Below are 18881 nucleotides of genomic sequence, written 5' to 3'. Positions count from 1 at the left end.
TCTCCTGGTCAAGCATGCTTGATGCAGAGTGGTTACCTTCACTATAGCTTCAGGCAACAAGCTGGAAAACTGGTCATGGAAACGGACATAAATATATATTGTATCTGCCTCAGGGGCCTAAAAAGGCATGGGGTGGAAATAAAGATATTTTAATGGAATTGGGAGGGAGGGAAGAGATAGGCCTACTCCTGTTCCCTGGGCAACAGGGACCAGACTCAAGTAGTTTAGTGGCCGATAGGACAAGGCCCTCTTCCTTACCGGTCACATAGATGTCGTTTCCGAAGGCGGTGATGCTGTAGCCTCCGGCCAAGTGATCGGGGAACTCGGCCAAGTACCGCCAGTGCCCGGTCTGCGGGTTGAAACAGTCGACGGTGACCAGCTCGTCGCAGTCCTTGTCGCAGCCGCCGACCACCACCAGGATCTCGGCGAGGCCGGTGGACGGCCGGGCCCTCATCCTCTCGCACGGGTAGTCGTGGCGGTCGTACTCGGAGGACTGGAAGGCCCGTGCTTGGTGGATGAGCTGCAGGCAGCGGGGTGAGTAGTAGACGAGCGGGTCGCTCTCCACGTACGCGAGCAGGTAGAAGCGGCGGATAAACGGCAGCCGCACGTGCTCGAAGAGCTCGGGCCAGAAGCGGAGGCGCCGCTTGGGGTCGGCCTTGACCCAGCGCAGGGCCAGCTGGTAGGCCGCCTCCTCCTTGTCGACGTGCAGCCGGTCATCGGAGAGGTACTCGAGCAGCCGGCGCTGCGGCAGGGCCTCGAACTCCTTCTCGGCGGACAGCTCGACGATGTGGCGCAGGATGAAGCGCTTGGCGTTCTCGGCCAGGCCGCGGCAGGCGTAGGCCTCGGCGAACTCCTGGATCTCCAGGCAGTTGGCCACGTCCAGCTGCCGCTCCAGGTAGGCGCAGCACGCCTCCTTGACCGAGGGGAACTGGAAGAGGTCGGCGGCCCGGGCCAGCGGCTCCACGTTGCCCTGGGTGACGGTGACCTGGCCGGTGTAGGAGAAATCCAGCAGCAGGCCCAGGATCGGGGCCTTCACCCCGTGCAGCTCCACCCGCTCGGCGTAGCTCTCCTTCAGGCGGCCCGCGAACATGGCCCTGAAATAGTGGCTGGCGGCCGCCAGCACCGTCCGGTGACACGGGAAATCCTGGCCGTCCGCCGACAGGGTCATGTCGAAGAACTTGCCCTCCGCCCGCAGCTCGTTGATGCCCTGCAGGATGTGGAGGGCGTGATCGGGGTCGGAGAAAGGCAACACCGAGGTCTGAGTCAGCGTGCTAGGCCTGTCCATCCTTCCGGGCCGCCGGGGAGATCAAAGCATCTGTAACCAGAGAGAGCGAGAAGATTATTGAGGCATGAGTGGTCCGTTCTGCAGCTTTATAATCACGCAGCCGGTCACACAGAGGGTCATGTATATCAGGAGAGGAGCCAGGTGCAGACTGCAAATCATCTTGACATTTACTTTCAATGGATTGAATCTTGGCTGCACGCAGCCTCTCAACAACCCCATACTCCCACAGCTCAGTCACAATGTGAGTTCATGCTCGTACCCTCCCCATCAGGGAAGAACTATAAACATCAGCATTGGTGTGAATAACCATGCTGCAAAACCTATGTCGCGCTTTCTGTTAAACGTGCCCCTGATTTCGCTGCTCGTTGGATGCTGCCTGAACTGCTGTGCTATTCCAGCACCACTAATCCAGTATTTGATTTTCAGCATCTGCAGTCATTGTTTTTACCACAGGAAATTACAGTCAACATTAGAGTGGTGCTGGAAAACACACTAATCTTGACTTTGATCTCCAACATCTGCAGCCCTCACTTTATATCACACACTCTTGTTGAATGTGTGTGATTATAAAGTGAGGGCTGAGGGTGTGGGGTTGGAGAAGCACAACCCGGTCAGGCAGCATCCGAGGAGCAGGAGAATAACGTTTCGGGCATGAGCCCTTCATCAGGTCTGATTCTCCTGCTCCTCGGATGCTGCCTGACCTGCTGCGCTTTTCCAGCACCACATTCTGGAGTCTGATCTGCAGTCCTCACTTTCCCCTAGATCACTTGTTATCAGAGGGCTGGATTCCAGTCTCACCCCAGAGACTCAAGCACATTGTTCAATACTGTTAGCCTGAGGTCATATCTGCTCTCTCAGGTGGGTGTGAAACTGAGCCAGAAGATGTTTCAAAGTACAAAAGGGAAATAAACCCCTTTGGCTCCAAAAGCAAATCAGAAGCTGGGAATTCTGAAGCAAGTAACTCACCTCCTGAGTCTCCAAAGCCTGTTCAGTGTCAAAAGACACAAGTCAGGAGAGTGGTGGAATACCCTCCACTTGACAGTATGAATTCAGCTCAACAATACAAGAAACTCAGACAAAGCAATCTACTTTTTAACATTCCGTCCACCATGAATTCACAGTAGCTGCAGTACAAACGTATGGTGCACTGCAGTAACTCACCCAGTCTCCATAGACAGCAGCTTCCAAACCCACAACATTTACCACCAAGAATGACATGGGCAACAGAAACATGGTAACTCCAAAACCTTCAAGTTCCCCTGCAACCCACTCACCGACCTGTCTCGAAACTATCAGTGAGTCAAAATCCAGGAATGCTCTTCCCAACAGCAACATGGTATACCCACACCAGATGGACTACAGTAGTTCAAATTGGCAGCTCATCCACCTTTTGAGGGCAATTAGAAATGGGCAACATAATGCTGGCCCAGCCAGTGACCTTCACAAAGATTATTTAGGTTTGGATTCCTATTCTGTGCCAAATAAGGATAAAATTTGATGGGATGGGAGATATAACTTTCTGAACACCTGATGGCCATGAAGAGTAGTTACTGGATCTGATTACTATCTTGCATCCCTGGGCTCGTAAGCTACAGTCTACATCCATAATCATATTGGCTAGGATTCCTTGTGCAAGGCACTGAATGGTGGTGATTCATTGCTTGAATACAGTTGCATCTACAATAGGACAAAAGCATCTTAGCCAATATTTAATAAGTCAACTAACATTATAAACAAAAAGAAACCTGGTCACTACGACTGCTTTTCATGGGAACTTTATAACAGTAGCTTTATTGCATGCAAAGCACTTTGGGATGGATTGCAGGTGGGAAATAGATAAATGCAAAACTTTTTAAACATTGTCTGACAATGTGGCACAGGATGAAGCGCTCGGCATTCTCAGCCAGACTGCAGCAGGCGTAGGCCTCGGCGAACTCCTGGATCCCCAGGCAGTTGGCCATGTCCAGCTGCCGCTCCAGGTAGGCGCAGCACATCTCCTTGAACGAGGGGAACTGGAAGAGGTCAGCGGCCTGGGCCAGAGGGTCCACATTGCCCTGGATGATGGTGACCTGGCCAGTGTAGGAGGAACAAACACTCAGTGCAAGCACAAACAGCTCAGTTATTGTATCACAAGTCATTGTACAAACTTTTATCAATTCATCCTTCCTCTCCACCTTCTTTGCTCAAGACCTGAAGAATTTGAACAGTACCACAAGATCCTTTAAAATCTATTAGTACAGAAGGTACGGCCTTGATTCAAAAGTTAATTCCAAAAGACATCTCCAGTATAGCATTCCCTCAGTATTTTTAGCCAGATTACATTCAAAACATGGGAGTTGAATGGGAGGTAGAAATCTGTGGAGAAAAAGCAGCGTCAACATTTTAGGTCTAGTGACCCTTCTTTCTCTCCACAGATGTTGCCAGACCTGCTGAATTTCTCCAGCTTTTTCTGTTTTTGTTTCAGATTTGCAGCATCCATACTACTTTGTTTCATGAAATAACCCCACTCCCCCTATCAAAATCAGAATTTTAAATGTATTAAATCACTTTTTAGCCTTCATTATTCCAGTGGAAATAACCCCAGTCTTTCATACCTTTCCTCATTACTACAATTTCCCAAATCTGCACCTGGCATCATCCTGGAGAATACCTTCTTTACACTCTTGATGGTCTGAATGTCTACTGAGGATATTCACAATAATAGTTTACAATCTAACTGTGAACACTATAGATTTCAGTCTCAGCAGTGAAACATTGAACCATTGGCGTGAAATTTTAAAACACCGATAAAAGACTTTAGTCTTTAGCAAAGGCCCACCTGTATTCTGTGAAATTCAGCTCAGTAACAGAGTTAGGGAAATGCACACTTGGTACTTTCCTGTCAGGGAGCAGAAAATTATCATCTGCAAAATAGCATCAGACCTGCAGCCAAGGGAGAAATACAGAGTGCAAAAGGAGGGGGAATAGTTAGATCCCAGTCAACAGAAAGCAGAACATCTGGGCCAACAATAGACCATTTTGTAAATTTATTTCATTATGAAACAATAGCTCTAAAGTGCTGCAGTTCTGATCCTTGCACAAAGATTATTTAGGTTTGGATTCCTGTTCTGTGCCAAATCAGGATAAAATTTGGTGGGAAGGGAGATATAACATGTCTGAGCACCCGTTGGCCATGAAGAGTAGTTACTAGATCGGATTACTATCTCTCACCCCTGGGGACAAATGGATGAGGAGAGGATCAGGCTTGTCAGCTATAGTCTACCTCCACAATCATATTGGCTAGGATTTCTTGTACAAGGGACTGAATGGTGATGACTCATTGCTTGAATACAGCCCATGGCAGTTGAGACTTTCACAGAATGCAGGAGAGGCACAAGATAATTGGCATCTAGATCAAACTTGCATTATTTACCCCTTTTTTAAATGGATTTTGAACTCATTCAGATCTTTTCCCTGGCAACAAACTTGGTAGATCTCATGTACAGAAAACCTAATTAAGAGTTCCCCATAGCTATATATACACACACACACACACACAAATCAAAAGAGTGGAAGGGCAGATATCCAACCACAGCACACAGACCTCATGCAGCCATGAGTCATCATGCTGTCACCAGGAATTTGGTTTCATACAGAAATAAGACAAAGTATTTTAAAATCATTAGCACAAGTTATAAACAAATCCAATAACTTACTGCAGATCTCACTCTCAGAAATAACTTGTACACTGACTTCACGAGGACAAGCCTGACACCAGGTCACAAATGAGATACTAAGATAAGTAACTAAAGCTTTATTCAGATGGCCCTCAATTGAGGAGAGGCAGCAAACTGTATGGAGGGAAATCTGGAGCTCAAATTCCACGCAGCTCAAGGTATGGCCACCAACAATAGATAAGTTAAAACAGCATGCTGTGGAGGGCAAAGGTTGTTCAACATTACAAAAGTTGGGGAAGGGCGAGGACATGCAGGGATTAGATTATAACTTCATGAGTAAATACACCATACATGGGAAAAAAGATCAGGAACCACCTCATTCGGCTGTTGAATTAACCCAGATCCTGAGGATCTGAAATGCAATTTGTTTACTCTTCACAGCTAATTTACTCAGTCTATTTGCGGCATCCTCAAGAATTTTTAATCAAGGTTGTACTTGTGAACCATATTCTCTGTTGCAATGTGGAGCTGGAGGGTTGAGATAAAACTCAGCATACATCGAATGCTTCAGTGTAAAGGTAACAAAATACCCGACAAAATATTTCAGACATACAACATAAGTTAGTTGCTGAACTAGGCATATGAGTGTGTAATGGGATTCCAAGTGATGGTTTCAACCTTGACTCCTTATGAGGAATCCCACTGATAGAAATGCCACAATAATCACTGAGTTGACCAGTGCGTTATTTTATCAATAATACAATGGGCACACAGATTCTTGAAGAAGGGAACATAGTGAGTGGAATTGAGACAAAGTGAAACTTTATTTCAAGCAGCATTTTACATTGGAATATTGAATCAAGAGTAAGCTATTTACCCCTTTGAACTGCTAACCACCATTCAATGAGATCATGGCTGATTTGTGGTCTAACTCCATATATCTGCCTTGGACCTACATCTCTGAATACTTTTGCTTCATTAAAAAAAAAACTTGCTCAGATTTAAAATTAACAACTGATCCTGCATCAACTGCCCTTGTGGGAAAAAAAAAGTTCCAAATGTAACCACCTTTTGTGTGTCAAAGAGCTTCCAAACACCTCTCTTTAATGGTCTGGCTCCAATTCTCAGATTACACCCCCAGCTCTAGAATGTCCAATTAGTGGAAAGAGTTTCTTATCTACCCTGCCCTTTAAAGTCATAGAGTCAGAGATATGCAGCATGGAAGCAGACTCTTTGGTCCAACTTGTCCATGCCTACAGATATCCTATATAAATCTAGTCCCATTTATCAGCATTTGGCCCATATCCCTCTACACCCTTCCTATTCATATAACCATCCAGATGCATTTTAAATGTTGTAATTCTACCACCCTTCACTACTTCCTCTGGCAGCTCATTCCATACACACACTACTCCGTGAAAATGTTGTCCCTTAGGTCCCTTTTATATCTTTACCTTAAACCTATGCCCTCTAATTCTGGACTTGCCCACTCTGGGGAAAAGACCTTGCCTATTTATTTATGCCCCTCATGACTTTCTAAGCCTCTATAAGCTTATCCTTCAGCCTCCAACACTCTAAGGAAAATAGCCTATTTAGCCACTCCTTACACCTCAAACCTTCTAATCCTGGCAAAATCCTTGTAAATCTTTTCTGAACCTTTTCAGTTTTCACAACGTCCTTCCTATAGGAGGGACACCAGAACTGCATGCAACTAGCCATTTGAATACAGAATGAGCTCAAAGGTAGAAGACAGGTAGGTGGTGGTGGAGGGTTGTTTTTCAAACTGGAGGCCTGTGACCAGTGGAGTACCACAAGGATCGGTGCTGGGTCCACTACTTTTCATCATTTATATAAATGATTTGGATGTGAGCATAAAAGAGATATAGTAAGCAAGTTTGCTGATGACACCAAAATTGGAGGTATAGTGGATGGCAAAGAAGGCTACCTCAGATTACAACAGGATCTTGATCAGATTGGTTAATGTGCTGAGGAGTGGCAGATGGAGTTTAATTTAGATAAATGGGAGATGCTGCATTTTGGGAAAGCATAACTTAGCAGGACTTATACACTTTCTGGATTAGTAGTGCTGGAAGAGCACAGCAGTTCAGGCTTTTGCCCGAAACGTCGATTTCGAAGCTACATGGATGCTGCCTGAACTGCTGTGCTCTTCCAGCACCACTAATCCAGAATCTGGTTTCCAGCATCTGCAGTCATTGTTTTTACCTCGAGGACTTATACACTTAATGGTAAGGTCCTAGGGAGTGTTGCTGAACAGAGACCTTGGAGTGCAGGTTCATAGCTCCTTGAAAGTAGAGTTGCAGGTAGATAGGATAGTGAAGGCGGCATTTGGTATGCTTTCCTTTACTGGTCAGAGTATTGAGTACAGGAGTTGGGAGGTCATGTTACAGCTGTATAGGACATTGGTGAGGCCACTTTTGGAATATTGTGTACAATTCTGGTCTCCTTCCTATTGGAAGGATGTTGTGAAACTTGAAAGGGTTCAGAAGAGATTTACAAGGATGTTGCCAGGATTGGAGGATTTGAGCTATAGGGAGAGGTTAAATAGGCTCAGTCTGTTTTTCCTGGAGCATTGGAAACTGAGGGGTGACCTTATAGAGGTTTATAAAATCATGAGGGGTATGGATAGGATAAATTGACAAAGTCTTTTCCCTGGGGTCGGGGAGTCCAGAACTAGAGGGCATAGGTTTAGGGTGAGAGGGGTGAGAGACCTAAGGGGCAGCTTTTTCATGCAGAGGGTGGTATATGTATGGAATGAGCTGCCAGAGGAAGTGGTGGAGGCTGGTACAATTACAACATTTAAAAAGGCATCAGGATGGGTATATGAATAAGAAGAGTTTGGAGAGATAATGGGCCGGGTGCTGGCAAATGGGACTAGATTAGGTTGGGATATCTGGTCGGCATGGACGAGTTGGACCGAAGGGTCTGTTTCCATGCTGTACATCTCTATGACTCTAAGACTCCAAGAGTGGCCAAGCCAATGTCCTCTACAGTCACATGACCTCCCAACCCCGAAACTCAATGCACTGACCAATGAAGGCAAGCGTTTGGTATGCTTTCTTCATTATCCTATCTATTTGCGACTCCATTGTTAAGAAACTATGAACATGCACTCCAAGGTCTCTTTGTTCAGCAACATTCTCCAAGACCTTACCAGTAAGTATTTAAGTCTGGCTCTGATTTGCCTTTCCAAAATGCAACACCTCATATTTATTTAAATTAAACTCCATCTGCTACTCCTCAGCCCATTGGCCCATCTGATCCCATTGTACTCTGAAGTAACTTTCTTCATTGTCCACCATACCTCAATTTTGGTATCATCTGCAAACTTACTAATTATACTTCTTAAGTTCACATCAAATCATTTATATAAATGACAAAAAGCAGTGGATCCAACACTGATCCTTATGGCGCACTCTGGTCACAGGCCTCCAGTCTGAAAAGCAACACTCCACCACCACCCTCGGTCTTCTACCTTTGAGCCAGTTCTGTATCCAAATAGCTAGTTTTCCCAGTATTCCATGTGATCTAGCCTTGCTAATCAATCAGTCTACCATGAGGAACCTTGTTGAATGCCTTTCTGAATTCCATCTAGATTACATCTACTGCTCTGTCCTCATCAATCCTCTTCATTACTTCAAGAAAACTCAATTAAGTTAGTGAGACATATTTCCCACACAAAGCCATGTTGACTATCTCATATCAGTCCTTGCCTTTCCAAATACATTTAAATTTTTTCCTTCAGGATTCCCTCCAACAACATGCCCACCACCAATGTAGGTTCACCGGTCTATAGTCCGCTGGCTTTTCCTTACTGCCTTTCTTAAACAGTGACATCTCCAGTCTTCCAGCACCTCACCTGTAGCTATCAATGATACAAACATCTCTGCAAGGGGTCCAGCAATCACTTCCCTAGCTTCCCAGAGAGGTCTAGGGTACAATTGATCAGGTCCCAGGGATTTATCCACGATTATCCGTTTTAAGATGTCTAGCACTTTCTCCAATGTAATGTGGACATTATTCAAGATATCACTATTTATTTCCTCAAGTTCTATACCTTCCACATCCTTCTCCACAGTAAAGATTGATGCAAAACACTTGTTTCGATCTCACCCATCTCCTGTAGTTCCACATGTAGGGGGCTTTGCTGATATTTAAGAGGCCCTATTCTCAAGTTACCCTTTTGCCCTTAATATTGGTGTTAATATCTTGAAAGTTTAGATCAGATCAGCCTATAACCTTCTAAATTCTAGAGAAAGTGAGGAGTGCAGATGCTGGAGATCAGAGTCGAAAGTGTAGTGCTGGAAAAGCACAGCAGGTCAAGCAGCATCAGAGAAGCAGGAGAATCGACGTTTCGAGCATAAGTTCTTTGTTCTGATGAACAGCTTATGCTTGAAACGTCGACTCTCCTGCTCCTCGGATACTGCCTAACCTCTTGTGCTTTTCCAGCAACACACCTTTTGACGTTGGATTTTAATTGCACTGTTGGCAGTCATAGTTTCATCTAATTCCCGAGAATTCCCTAACTCTTTCCAAAGATTGAGGGTCTTTGGAACTCTTTATCTGAGAGTTCTGAGACAACAGTCCTCAGGCATATTTAAGGCTTAGAGAGAGATAGATTCTTGATTAGTAGGGTAATCAAGGGTTACAGGAAAAGGCAGGAGAGTAGACGTGAGGAATGTCAGATCAGCTGTTATTCTACTGAATGGTACAGCAGGCTCAAGCAGCCAAATAGTCTATTCTTGTTCCTATTTCTTTTTATGGTCTTACATTCTTTAACTCACTTGTTAAAAGTTCCCACCTGTCCAAACAGCTGAAAAGGTTTCTACAAAGCAAGTTCAATTGTTTATATTATCCTAAAGGTGCTATGTAAATATAAAATTGTCTCCATTGTGTTCCAATCTACCTTTACATAAATAGCACAGTACAAAAAAAAAATCAAACTATTGTCCCACAATGTTGCTGTTGTTCCAAATCAGAAAATGTTCCTCCAAAATCTAGAATTCTCCAATTCGGTGAAATCTGTTAAAGTTAGCATGCAAATTCCTGCCACTAGAAGGCACCACAACAGATTAACACATCATAGTACCACAACTATCCACAAAATCATAAGAGTTGTGCACACAGAAACTGACCCTTTGGTCCAACTTGTCCATGCTGACCAGATATCCTAAATTAATCTAGTCCATTTGCCAGCATTTGGCCCATATCCCTCTAAACCCTTCCTATTCATGTACACATCCAGGTGCCTTTTAAAATGTTGTAATTGTACCAGCCTCCACAACTTCCTCTGGCAGCTTGTTCCCCATCCATGTGTGAAAAAGTTGCCCCTCAGGCCTCTTTTTAATCTTTCCCCTCTCATCTTAAACCTATACCCTCTAGTTTTAGACTCCCAACCCTGAGAAAGTGACCTTGTCAATTTACCCTATCCATGCCCCTCATGATTTTGTAGACCTCTATGAAGACACCCCTCAGTCTCCGAAACTCCAGAGAAAAAAGCCCCAGTCTATTCAGCCTCTCCCTATTATTTCAAACCCTCCAAGCCCAGCAACATCCTTGTAAACTTGAAAAGTTGTAGGAAAGATTTAACACATCATAGTACCACAAGAGACAGAGACCAGAACTGAATGCAGTAGTCTAAAAGTGGCCTAAGGAATATTGTGTACAGCCACATGAGCTCCCAATTCCTATACTCAATGCATTGACCAATTAAGGCAAGTGTACCAAACAACTTCTTCACTAGCCTGTCAACCTTCATCTCCACCTTCAAGGAACTTTGAATCTGCATCCTGAAGTCTCTGTTCAGCAACACTCCCCAGGGCCCTACCATTAAATGTACAAGTCCAGCCTGATTTGCCTTAACAAAATGCAACACCTCACATTTATCTAAAGTATACTCCATCTGCCACTCATTGGACCAGAGTTTAGATTAGAGTGGTGCTGGAAAAGCACAGCAGGTCAGGCAGCATCTGAGGAGCAGGAAAATCATTGGACTATCCAATCAAAAGGCCTGTTGTACTGAAATAACCTTCCCATGGTCCACAATACCACCAATATTGGGGTCATCTGCAAACTCACTAGCCATTCCTCCTATATTCACATGCAAATCATTTATACAAATCAAAAAGCAGCAGAACCAGCACCTATCCTTGTAGCACATCGCTGGTCACAAGCCTCCAGTCTGAAAAACAGCCCTCCACCACTACCCTCATTTCCTAACCCGGGATGGGACCATTATCCACAACAGATTCGCCGCCAATTAGCCACTGCCCTTTGACCACTGCAGACGCTTAGCCACCGCCCATTGGCCACTGAAGACGCTTAGCCACGGCAAATACCGCAAATAGAAGTATACACGATATTGGATGAACCCCATCAAGTAGTTTTGCTAAAATACAATATACCTGAGAGAATAAAATAGGGGCTATGTTGAATGTACCATCCACAAACCACGTCGATTCTGCTAAATGATGTATCCAAGATTCCCTACCAAATATGATTATACGAATACTTCCTTGACCATCCAATATTGTATATACTTCTACCAAATAAGCAGCGTTCAACGTATGTATGCACGTTTGAAATGGTGAAGTCCTTGGTACCTAATCCCAGACCACAGTCTATCCATTGTGACTTTGAGCAGGCAGCTATCAGTGCTATGAGAGAATGTTTTCCTGAAGTTAGAATTAGGGGCTGTTTCTTTCATTTAGCACAAAGTATGCATGAACATATTGCTGCAGTTGGAGCAACAAATCAATACAACACCGATCCTGATTATGCTTTACAAGCAAAAATGATAATTGCTTTGGCTTTTATCTTTATAAATAAATAGCATAAATAAATATCAAATGAACTAAAATTTCATTGTTTAATATTAATGTTAGATTTTACTGCCATAATAAAGATTTTTAAAATATATTTCCTTTTTCTGGTTAAAGTTTGTGACTCATTTTTATATATAAACCAATAAAATGATATTTATTTTACCTTTTTTACAATTAATATGTAGTATGTAGCTGTATAAATAAAGGGGACTGAGAAGTATGAAAGAACAGGAGGGAGGGAACACAATCTATATATTTCCGGTGGCGAGTAGTCTCCAGAGGTCAAACGACCCCAGTGGAGAAACGCTGGTGGAGAACTGCCAGTGGCTAATCATCACCAACCCCTCCTACCCACTTGGATAGTGCCATGTAAGAGATCACAGCGCCAACTATTGCCAGAAGCCTTTAACTACATCAATAAATAACTGAATACAATTCAGCACCTCAGTGGCATGTTTCAGCACTACAACAATGGCATACTACAGGATTCACAATAGAATTTTCTTAAAAGCAGAAAGTGCTGAAGAAATTCAGCTGATCTAGCAGCATTTGTAGATAGAAAAACAGTTAATATCAGAACAGAAAATAGCTGGACGGTGATATCATGCTGATGGAGGGGGAGATACACAGAGAGGAGGCTCAAAGTGAGAGAGAAAAAGTGAGGAGAGGGATAAGGAAACAGATTGCTAATAAGGTAAGAGACAGATAAATACTAGGTGAACTGCTGATGAGAAGGGTCAATGGCTGAAAATGGATTGGCTATGCAGGGAGCAACCCTTGCAAGACAGGACCCAGAGTGTAAGGGAAAGGTAACAAACAAAGGAAGATGCTCATGTTCTGAAACTGTTAAACTCCAGGAGGAGTCCTGAATGCTGTAAGGTACCTCGGCAGAAGATGAGGTGTTGTATCTCCACCTTGCATTGAGCCTCACTGGAGCATTGCTGCAAGCCTGAGACAGCAATGTTGGCATGGGAACACAGTGGCATGTTGAAGTGGAAAACAACTGGAAGGTCAGGGTAATTTTCTTCTGGGTTTATAAAAGGCCCTTCACAAGCTTACAAGATAAAACAAATAAAAAGAGGAATGCTGTTCAAATCAGTTGCAGTTTATGCACAGAGAGACTACAATCTCCCAACAAACTATTTGCTGTTTTGGTACCTTGATTAGATTACATTAGTGTGGAAACAGGCCCTTCAGCCCAACAAGTCCACACCGACCCGCCGAAGTATAACCCGCCCATACCCCTACAATTACCCTTTACCTAACACTAGGGGCACTTTAGCATGGCCAATTCACCTGACCTGCACATCTTTGGACGGTGGGAGGAAACCGGAGCACCCGGAGGAAACCCACGCAGACACAGGGAGAACGTGCAAACTCCACACAGTCAGTCGCCTGAGGCAGGAATTGAACCCGGGTCTCATGCGCTGTGAGGCAGCAGTGCTAACCACCGTGCCGCCCACATAAATTAGAGAAATAGTTATACACCCCCGAAACAGACTGTGCACAGAATTCATCCATGCTGACCACTTATGCTAAATATATCTAGTCCCATGTCCCTCTAAACCTTTCCTATTCAGATACCCATCCAGGTGCCTTTAAAATTACATAATTGTACCAGCCTCCACCACTTCATTCATTCCATACACAAACCACCCTCTGCGTGAAAAAGTTGCCCCTCAGGTCCCTTTTAAGTCATCCCCCCCCCCCACCGATTTCCTGATATCAATTCTCCATTTCCCACTGATTAACTTGGTCGCTTGCTATACTGTCCCACTTCCTCCAATGTTCCTGTACATTAACCATAAAAATGGATCATCAAGTTCTTTTCACAGAATGGATGAAATCTAAAATTCTGCTGCTATCCTACTCAAATCCCATAAACAGTTGCCTGTGGAGAGCAAGATGCCATCTGCAACACTTCAATGGAAAAAAAGCGAATTGCACAAAACACAGAAATTGCCTTGGGTTCTCGACAATGAAACCTTACTGTTAGTTGACATCTAACTTGTTCATTCCAATAAGGTCAAATGGAATAACAGCAAAGTGGTAAGCTCTTTTACTGTATTATCTATTACTTGCAAAGGCTATTCTAAATTGACAAATTGGATGTGGCATATCTCAGCTCATGACTGCAGATCAACCTTCAACAGAAGATTGTATCTTTGGTTTGAGCACAAGATTTATCTGCTCCACTAACTCAAAACATCCACTATAGAGTCAGAGATGGACAGCACGAAACAGACCCTTTGGCCCAACTCATCCATGCCAACCAGATATCCTAACTTAACCTAGTCCCATTTGCCAGCACTTGTTCCATATCCCCCTCAACCCTTCCTATTCATATACCCATCCAGATGTCTTTTAAATGCTGCAATTGTACAAGCCTCCACCACTTCCTCTGGCTGCTCATTCCACACATGCACCAATCTTTGCGTGAAAACGTTGTCCCTTTTTTTCCGGCTCTCACCCTAAATCTATGCTCTCTGGTTCTGGACTCCCCCACCCAGGGAAAATACCTTGTCTATTTAGCCTATCCATACCCCTCATGATTTTATAGACCTCTGGAAAGGTCAGCCCTCAGCCTCCAATGCTCCAGAGAAAACAGTCTCAGCCTATTCAGCCTCTCCCTATTGCTCAAGTCTTCCAATTCTGGCAACATTCTTGTAAATATTTTCTGAACCCTTTCAAGTTTCACAACATCCTTCCTATAGGATGGAGACCAGAATTGCACACAATATTCCAACCATGGCCAAACCAATGTCCTATATAATGGCAAAATGCCGTCCCAACTCAATACTCTTACCAATAAAGGAAAACATACTAAATGCCTTCTTCACTATCCTATCTACCGGAGACTCAATTTTCAATGAACTATGAACCTGATGAAATTTCAGAATTTTATTTTATTTTCACACTAAGGATGTCAGTATTATGGTGTGGTCTGCATTTATTGATCATTTATAGTTTCCCTGAAAGGTCTGTTAGTTTTACATACTAAGCCACTTCAGAGCCTGGAGTCACACAAAAAGGTAAAGATAGCAGTTTTCATAACAGGACATTAGGGAACCAGATAAGATTTTGTCTTAAATCACCAGCTTTATGACATTTTTACTGAGACTTATTGTATCATTCAAGAATTTTAAAAACTAAATTCAAATTCTTAATCTAGCTGACAGATTAATAATTAAGGGAATGCAAATTCAAATCCTATGATTCTGGATTATTATTTCAGTAAAATAACCACAACACTACTATATCACTATGCAATTCCTGATTTCAGATGTGACTTTTTTTTGTAAGTATACTTATTAGCAAACAAAATTTTTGACATTACAAAAATATAGTTATTTTTAAAAAAAGTATAATAAAAAAATGCAAATTACAATATAACTACTAACCTACCCTATAAAACAAAACAAAATCAAACACTGGAAAACACCAATAAATAAGTGACTGAAGAAAAAAAGCAAAAGAACACACAAGAACACAGAATAACAATGCTTGGTGCAAAGCTCCAAAACAAAAAACAGGAGTGTTGTATATATACCCGTATTCATTCAGGAGTCACCCCTTCCAGGGCTCAGCAAACCTAACCATTGTGGTTAAACGAACACCCTAGTTAAGATAGCAGACAAATCTGTATCCAAATAACTCAAAAAGGACTGCCATGTCTTATAAAAAGATCTGTTGTGTGGTGCACTATATTCATGAAAAAAATCCAAGGGAATATGCTCCATCCTAGCAAGCTCAGCAGGTTCTCAGACGCCCAATTCGTCAGAATATTCCTCTGTATACAGTAAGTAAGAATATTGAATAGTTTCTTCTCATGCCCATCTGATGATGATAAATTTGGTCGACCTAGGAGGAGATATGCTGGGTCTACTTTAACTTCGATCCTCAATACCCTTCCTATCTCTGCCACCGTAGCGCTCCAATAAGCGGGGAGCCTGTGGCTTGTCCAGAAGCAATGGGTAAGAGCACCTACACTTATTCTACATTTGGGGCACGTTGGAGATGCCTCTCTTTTTTAAAACTTCACCAGACAGTCCAGTGCCATATGACCCTTGTGTAGAGCTTGTAACTGCATAGCATATGTCCTATTACAGATGGAGATCTTTCACTCGTTCTCCCATATGTCCTCCCACGTTTCAGAAGAGATCTCCACTCCTAACTCTTGCTCACAGACTTCACATAGCCGGTTAATACCTTGCCAGACCCTACCACCCAGCAGGTGATAGAGGGCACTAACCGAAAGGGTGCTTGTGGCACGTAGCAACAACCTCTCTGCATTGAGCTCAGAGGACTTAGTGAGAAGTGTAGTCTTCGTCTGGATGAAATCCCTAACCTGAAAAAAAAAGGAAGAGATCTCTGCTGGGCAGCCCATATTTGCAGCTCAATTGCTCAAAGACATCATAGCGTCCCCTCAAACAAGTCTCCCAAACCAGATATTCCTCTCGCTGCCCATAGTTTGAACCCTGAATCCATCATCCCTGGTTGGAACCCCGGCATACCAACTATGGGGGTGAGTGGTGAAGTCTTAGATAAGCAACAGTCACTCTGATGCATTGCCCTTCATACCTTGACCATAATAACAAAAATAATAAAGTTCTGGCAGTGGTCCGTAACTGTCCTCATCTTATCCATGAACAACAGGTTAATAAGAGGGCACTTTGCCTGGGAGGCACTGATATCCAGCCATATTGAGCCTGGATTGTTAACTGCCCAATCGCACACAGAGGACAGCGGGGAACTCAGTTGATACCTCTTGATGTCTGGTAAATTAACTCTTCCCCCCTCCTTGAGTCAACTGCAATTAAGTACGTTTGATAAGGGGCCACCCACAATGCCAAACGAAAGAACTAAACCAACCCATAAGCTTCCGCAGCGTTGACCTGGGAAACATTATAGGGAGTATACGCATGGAATAAAGCAAACGAGGAAGGACATTCGTCTTAATAAGGGCTATTCGGCCCAACCCTGAAATTGGAAGAGCCTCTCATCTCTGTAGATCCCGCCTAATATTGTCAAGCAGGTGAACAAAGTTAGTCCGAAATAACTGATCAAACATGGGAGAAATAAAAATACCTAAATATCAGAAACCCACTTAAAGGAGAACCTCGGGCCACCTTCAACCTCTGGGGCTTCCGTAAGATCCCACAAAGGCATAGCCTCAGACTTTGCAAAGTTGACCTTATATCCTGAAATAGCCCCAATTGAATTAATACATTGTATCAGATGGGGTACAAAGATCATCGGGTCCGATAAGATCAGAAGGAAGTCATCCGCATATAGTGTAATCATGTGTACCCTCGATCCCACTTCCAGAGCAGTTATGTGGACGTTCTGACGAATGGCCTCTGCCAGTGGCTCTATCAGCATTTACAGCCCCTTATAAAACCTGTCTGGTCCTCTTTGACAATATGGGGCAAAACCTCCAATCTCAGTGCCAAAATCTTAAGACAGAATCTTAAAATCTGAATTTGATAGAGAGATGGGTCTATATGAAGCACAATCCTCAGGAATCTTCCCCTTCTTAAGAATGAACAAAATATTAGCTTCTCTCAAAGAGAGTGGTGGGCATTCATGCATATAGGAGTGACTGTGCATTTCCAGCATCGGCCCTGACAGAATCCCTATAAAAACTCCTTATAAAACTCACCCGGGAGACCATAAGGGCCAGGTGCTTTCCCACTCTGAAGTTGTCTAGCTGCCTCGTGTATTTCCTGAACTGTCAAGGGGGCATTAAGGAGAGAAGCCTGTTCCAAGTTTACTCCCAGGAGGTCCAAGCTCTTAAAAATGGTTTCCATCTTGTCCCTCCTATCTCGCAACCTTCAGGACCAATAGAATTCAGAGTAAAAACTCCAAGAAGCCTCATTAATCCTTTTGGCATCATATATAAAGACCCCGGCGCTGTCTCGGATTGCAGTAGTGGATTGGGGAGCACGCTTTTTCCTAGTCAGGTACGCCAAATACTTCCCTGGCCTATCCCATACTGGAACAGATTTTGTCTAGCAAAGCAAGTTCTTTCTTTGCGGTTTGTGTAGGTACTGAATTCAGGGCAGCCCGAAAGGCCGTGATCTGCTGTAGCTTGGTCACCAAAGGCCTCACAAAAATGTGCTGCCTCAGCAGCTTTCAGCTGTGTCCCAAGTAGATGCTGCGGTTCCTACATCTGTTGTTTCCAGCTAGCCGAATGGGAAATAGCTAATCCCATAGCAAAGGCCTTAGCAGTCTCCCATAATATAGACCGACTACTGGCCTTGCCCGAGTTGATAATCAAAAACTCCTGAAACTCCCTTAAAATGTATTCCACAAATTTGGAATCCTTGAGGAGAAAAGGATCCAAATGCCAATGCCGTGAACCTAGCCCCTCACTCTTGGCCTTAACCTCCAAATATACGACCGTTTGATCAGAAACTGCTATGTTCCCAATTTTACAACCCATAATGGAATCCAGAAGGGTCGAGGGCACCGGAAAAAGATCAATCCTTGTATGAAATTTATGTGGGTTTGAAAAAAAAAGGTGAATTCCCTACTGGTAGGATGAAGATATCTCCAAATGTCCACCAGCCCCAACTCCTCGCATAAGTCAGTCACCTGCTTAGCTTGTGAAGAAATAATTAGGGGCCCACTAGGCATCCTGTCCGCGTCGGATCCAAAAGGCAATTGAAATCCCCCCCTATAACAATGTACCATGTTCCAAAGGCACTCAGCTTAGAGAAAATACTAATCAAAAATTTGAGGGGATGCGCCAGGGGACAGTAGGCATTTAAGATGCCATATTCCTCCCCATGTATCAGGGCTTTAAGTATTACAAACCACCCTTGCTCATCTTTCACCTGCTCTAATAATGTGAATGGAAGACTTTTCTGGATAAGTATAGCCACTCCCCTACTTTTAGTAGTAAAGGATGAAAAGAATACCTGGGTCATAACCCTCCTGTTGTAACTTCAAGTGTTCACCATCAAGATGGGTTTCCTGCAATAGGGTAATATCAACCCTTTTCCTTTTAAGGCTAGAAAGCACTTTTTTTCCTCTTAACAGGCAAATGACTTCCCTTGATGTTCCAGGTGCACCATTTAACAAGACACTTAGCCA

At 43.7% G+C, this 18881-nt stretch overlaps 1 protein-coding gene across 2 annotated transcripts in view; it reads right to left on the bottom strand.

The window, feature by feature from the left end:
• The window catches only part of klhl21 (kelch-like family member 21), a 40402-nt gene that overhangs the window by 12870 nt on the left and 8651 nt on the right, over positions 1 to 18881 (bottom strand). The window contains exons 1-2 of one of the 2 annotated variants that reach the window (XM_072586325.1): positions 1457 to 1734; positions 259 to 1315 (exon numbers count right to left, since the gene is read on the bottom strand). In XM_072586325.1, the coding sequence (XP_072442426.1) occupies positions 259 to 1285 (1027 nt within the window). In that variant the 5' untranslated portion in view covers positions 1286 to 1315; positions 1457 to 1734. Of the gene's footprint in view, positions 1 to 258; positions 1316 to 1456; positions 1735 to 18881 lie in introns of those variants that run through there. The other variant, XM_072586324.1, reaches the window with a different exon arrangement.

Source organism: Chiloscyllium punctatum, chromosome 16 (assembly GCF_047496795.1).
Source record: "Chiloscyllium punctatum isolate Juve2018m chromosome 16, sChiPun1.3, whole genome shotgun sequence".
NCBI classification, from domain to species: domain Eukaryota; kingdom Metazoa; phylum Chordata; class Chondrichthyes; order Orectolobiformes; family Hemiscylliidae; genus Chiloscyllium; species Chiloscyllium punctatum.
This window is presented reverse-complemented; position numbering and strand designations above follow the sequence as displayed.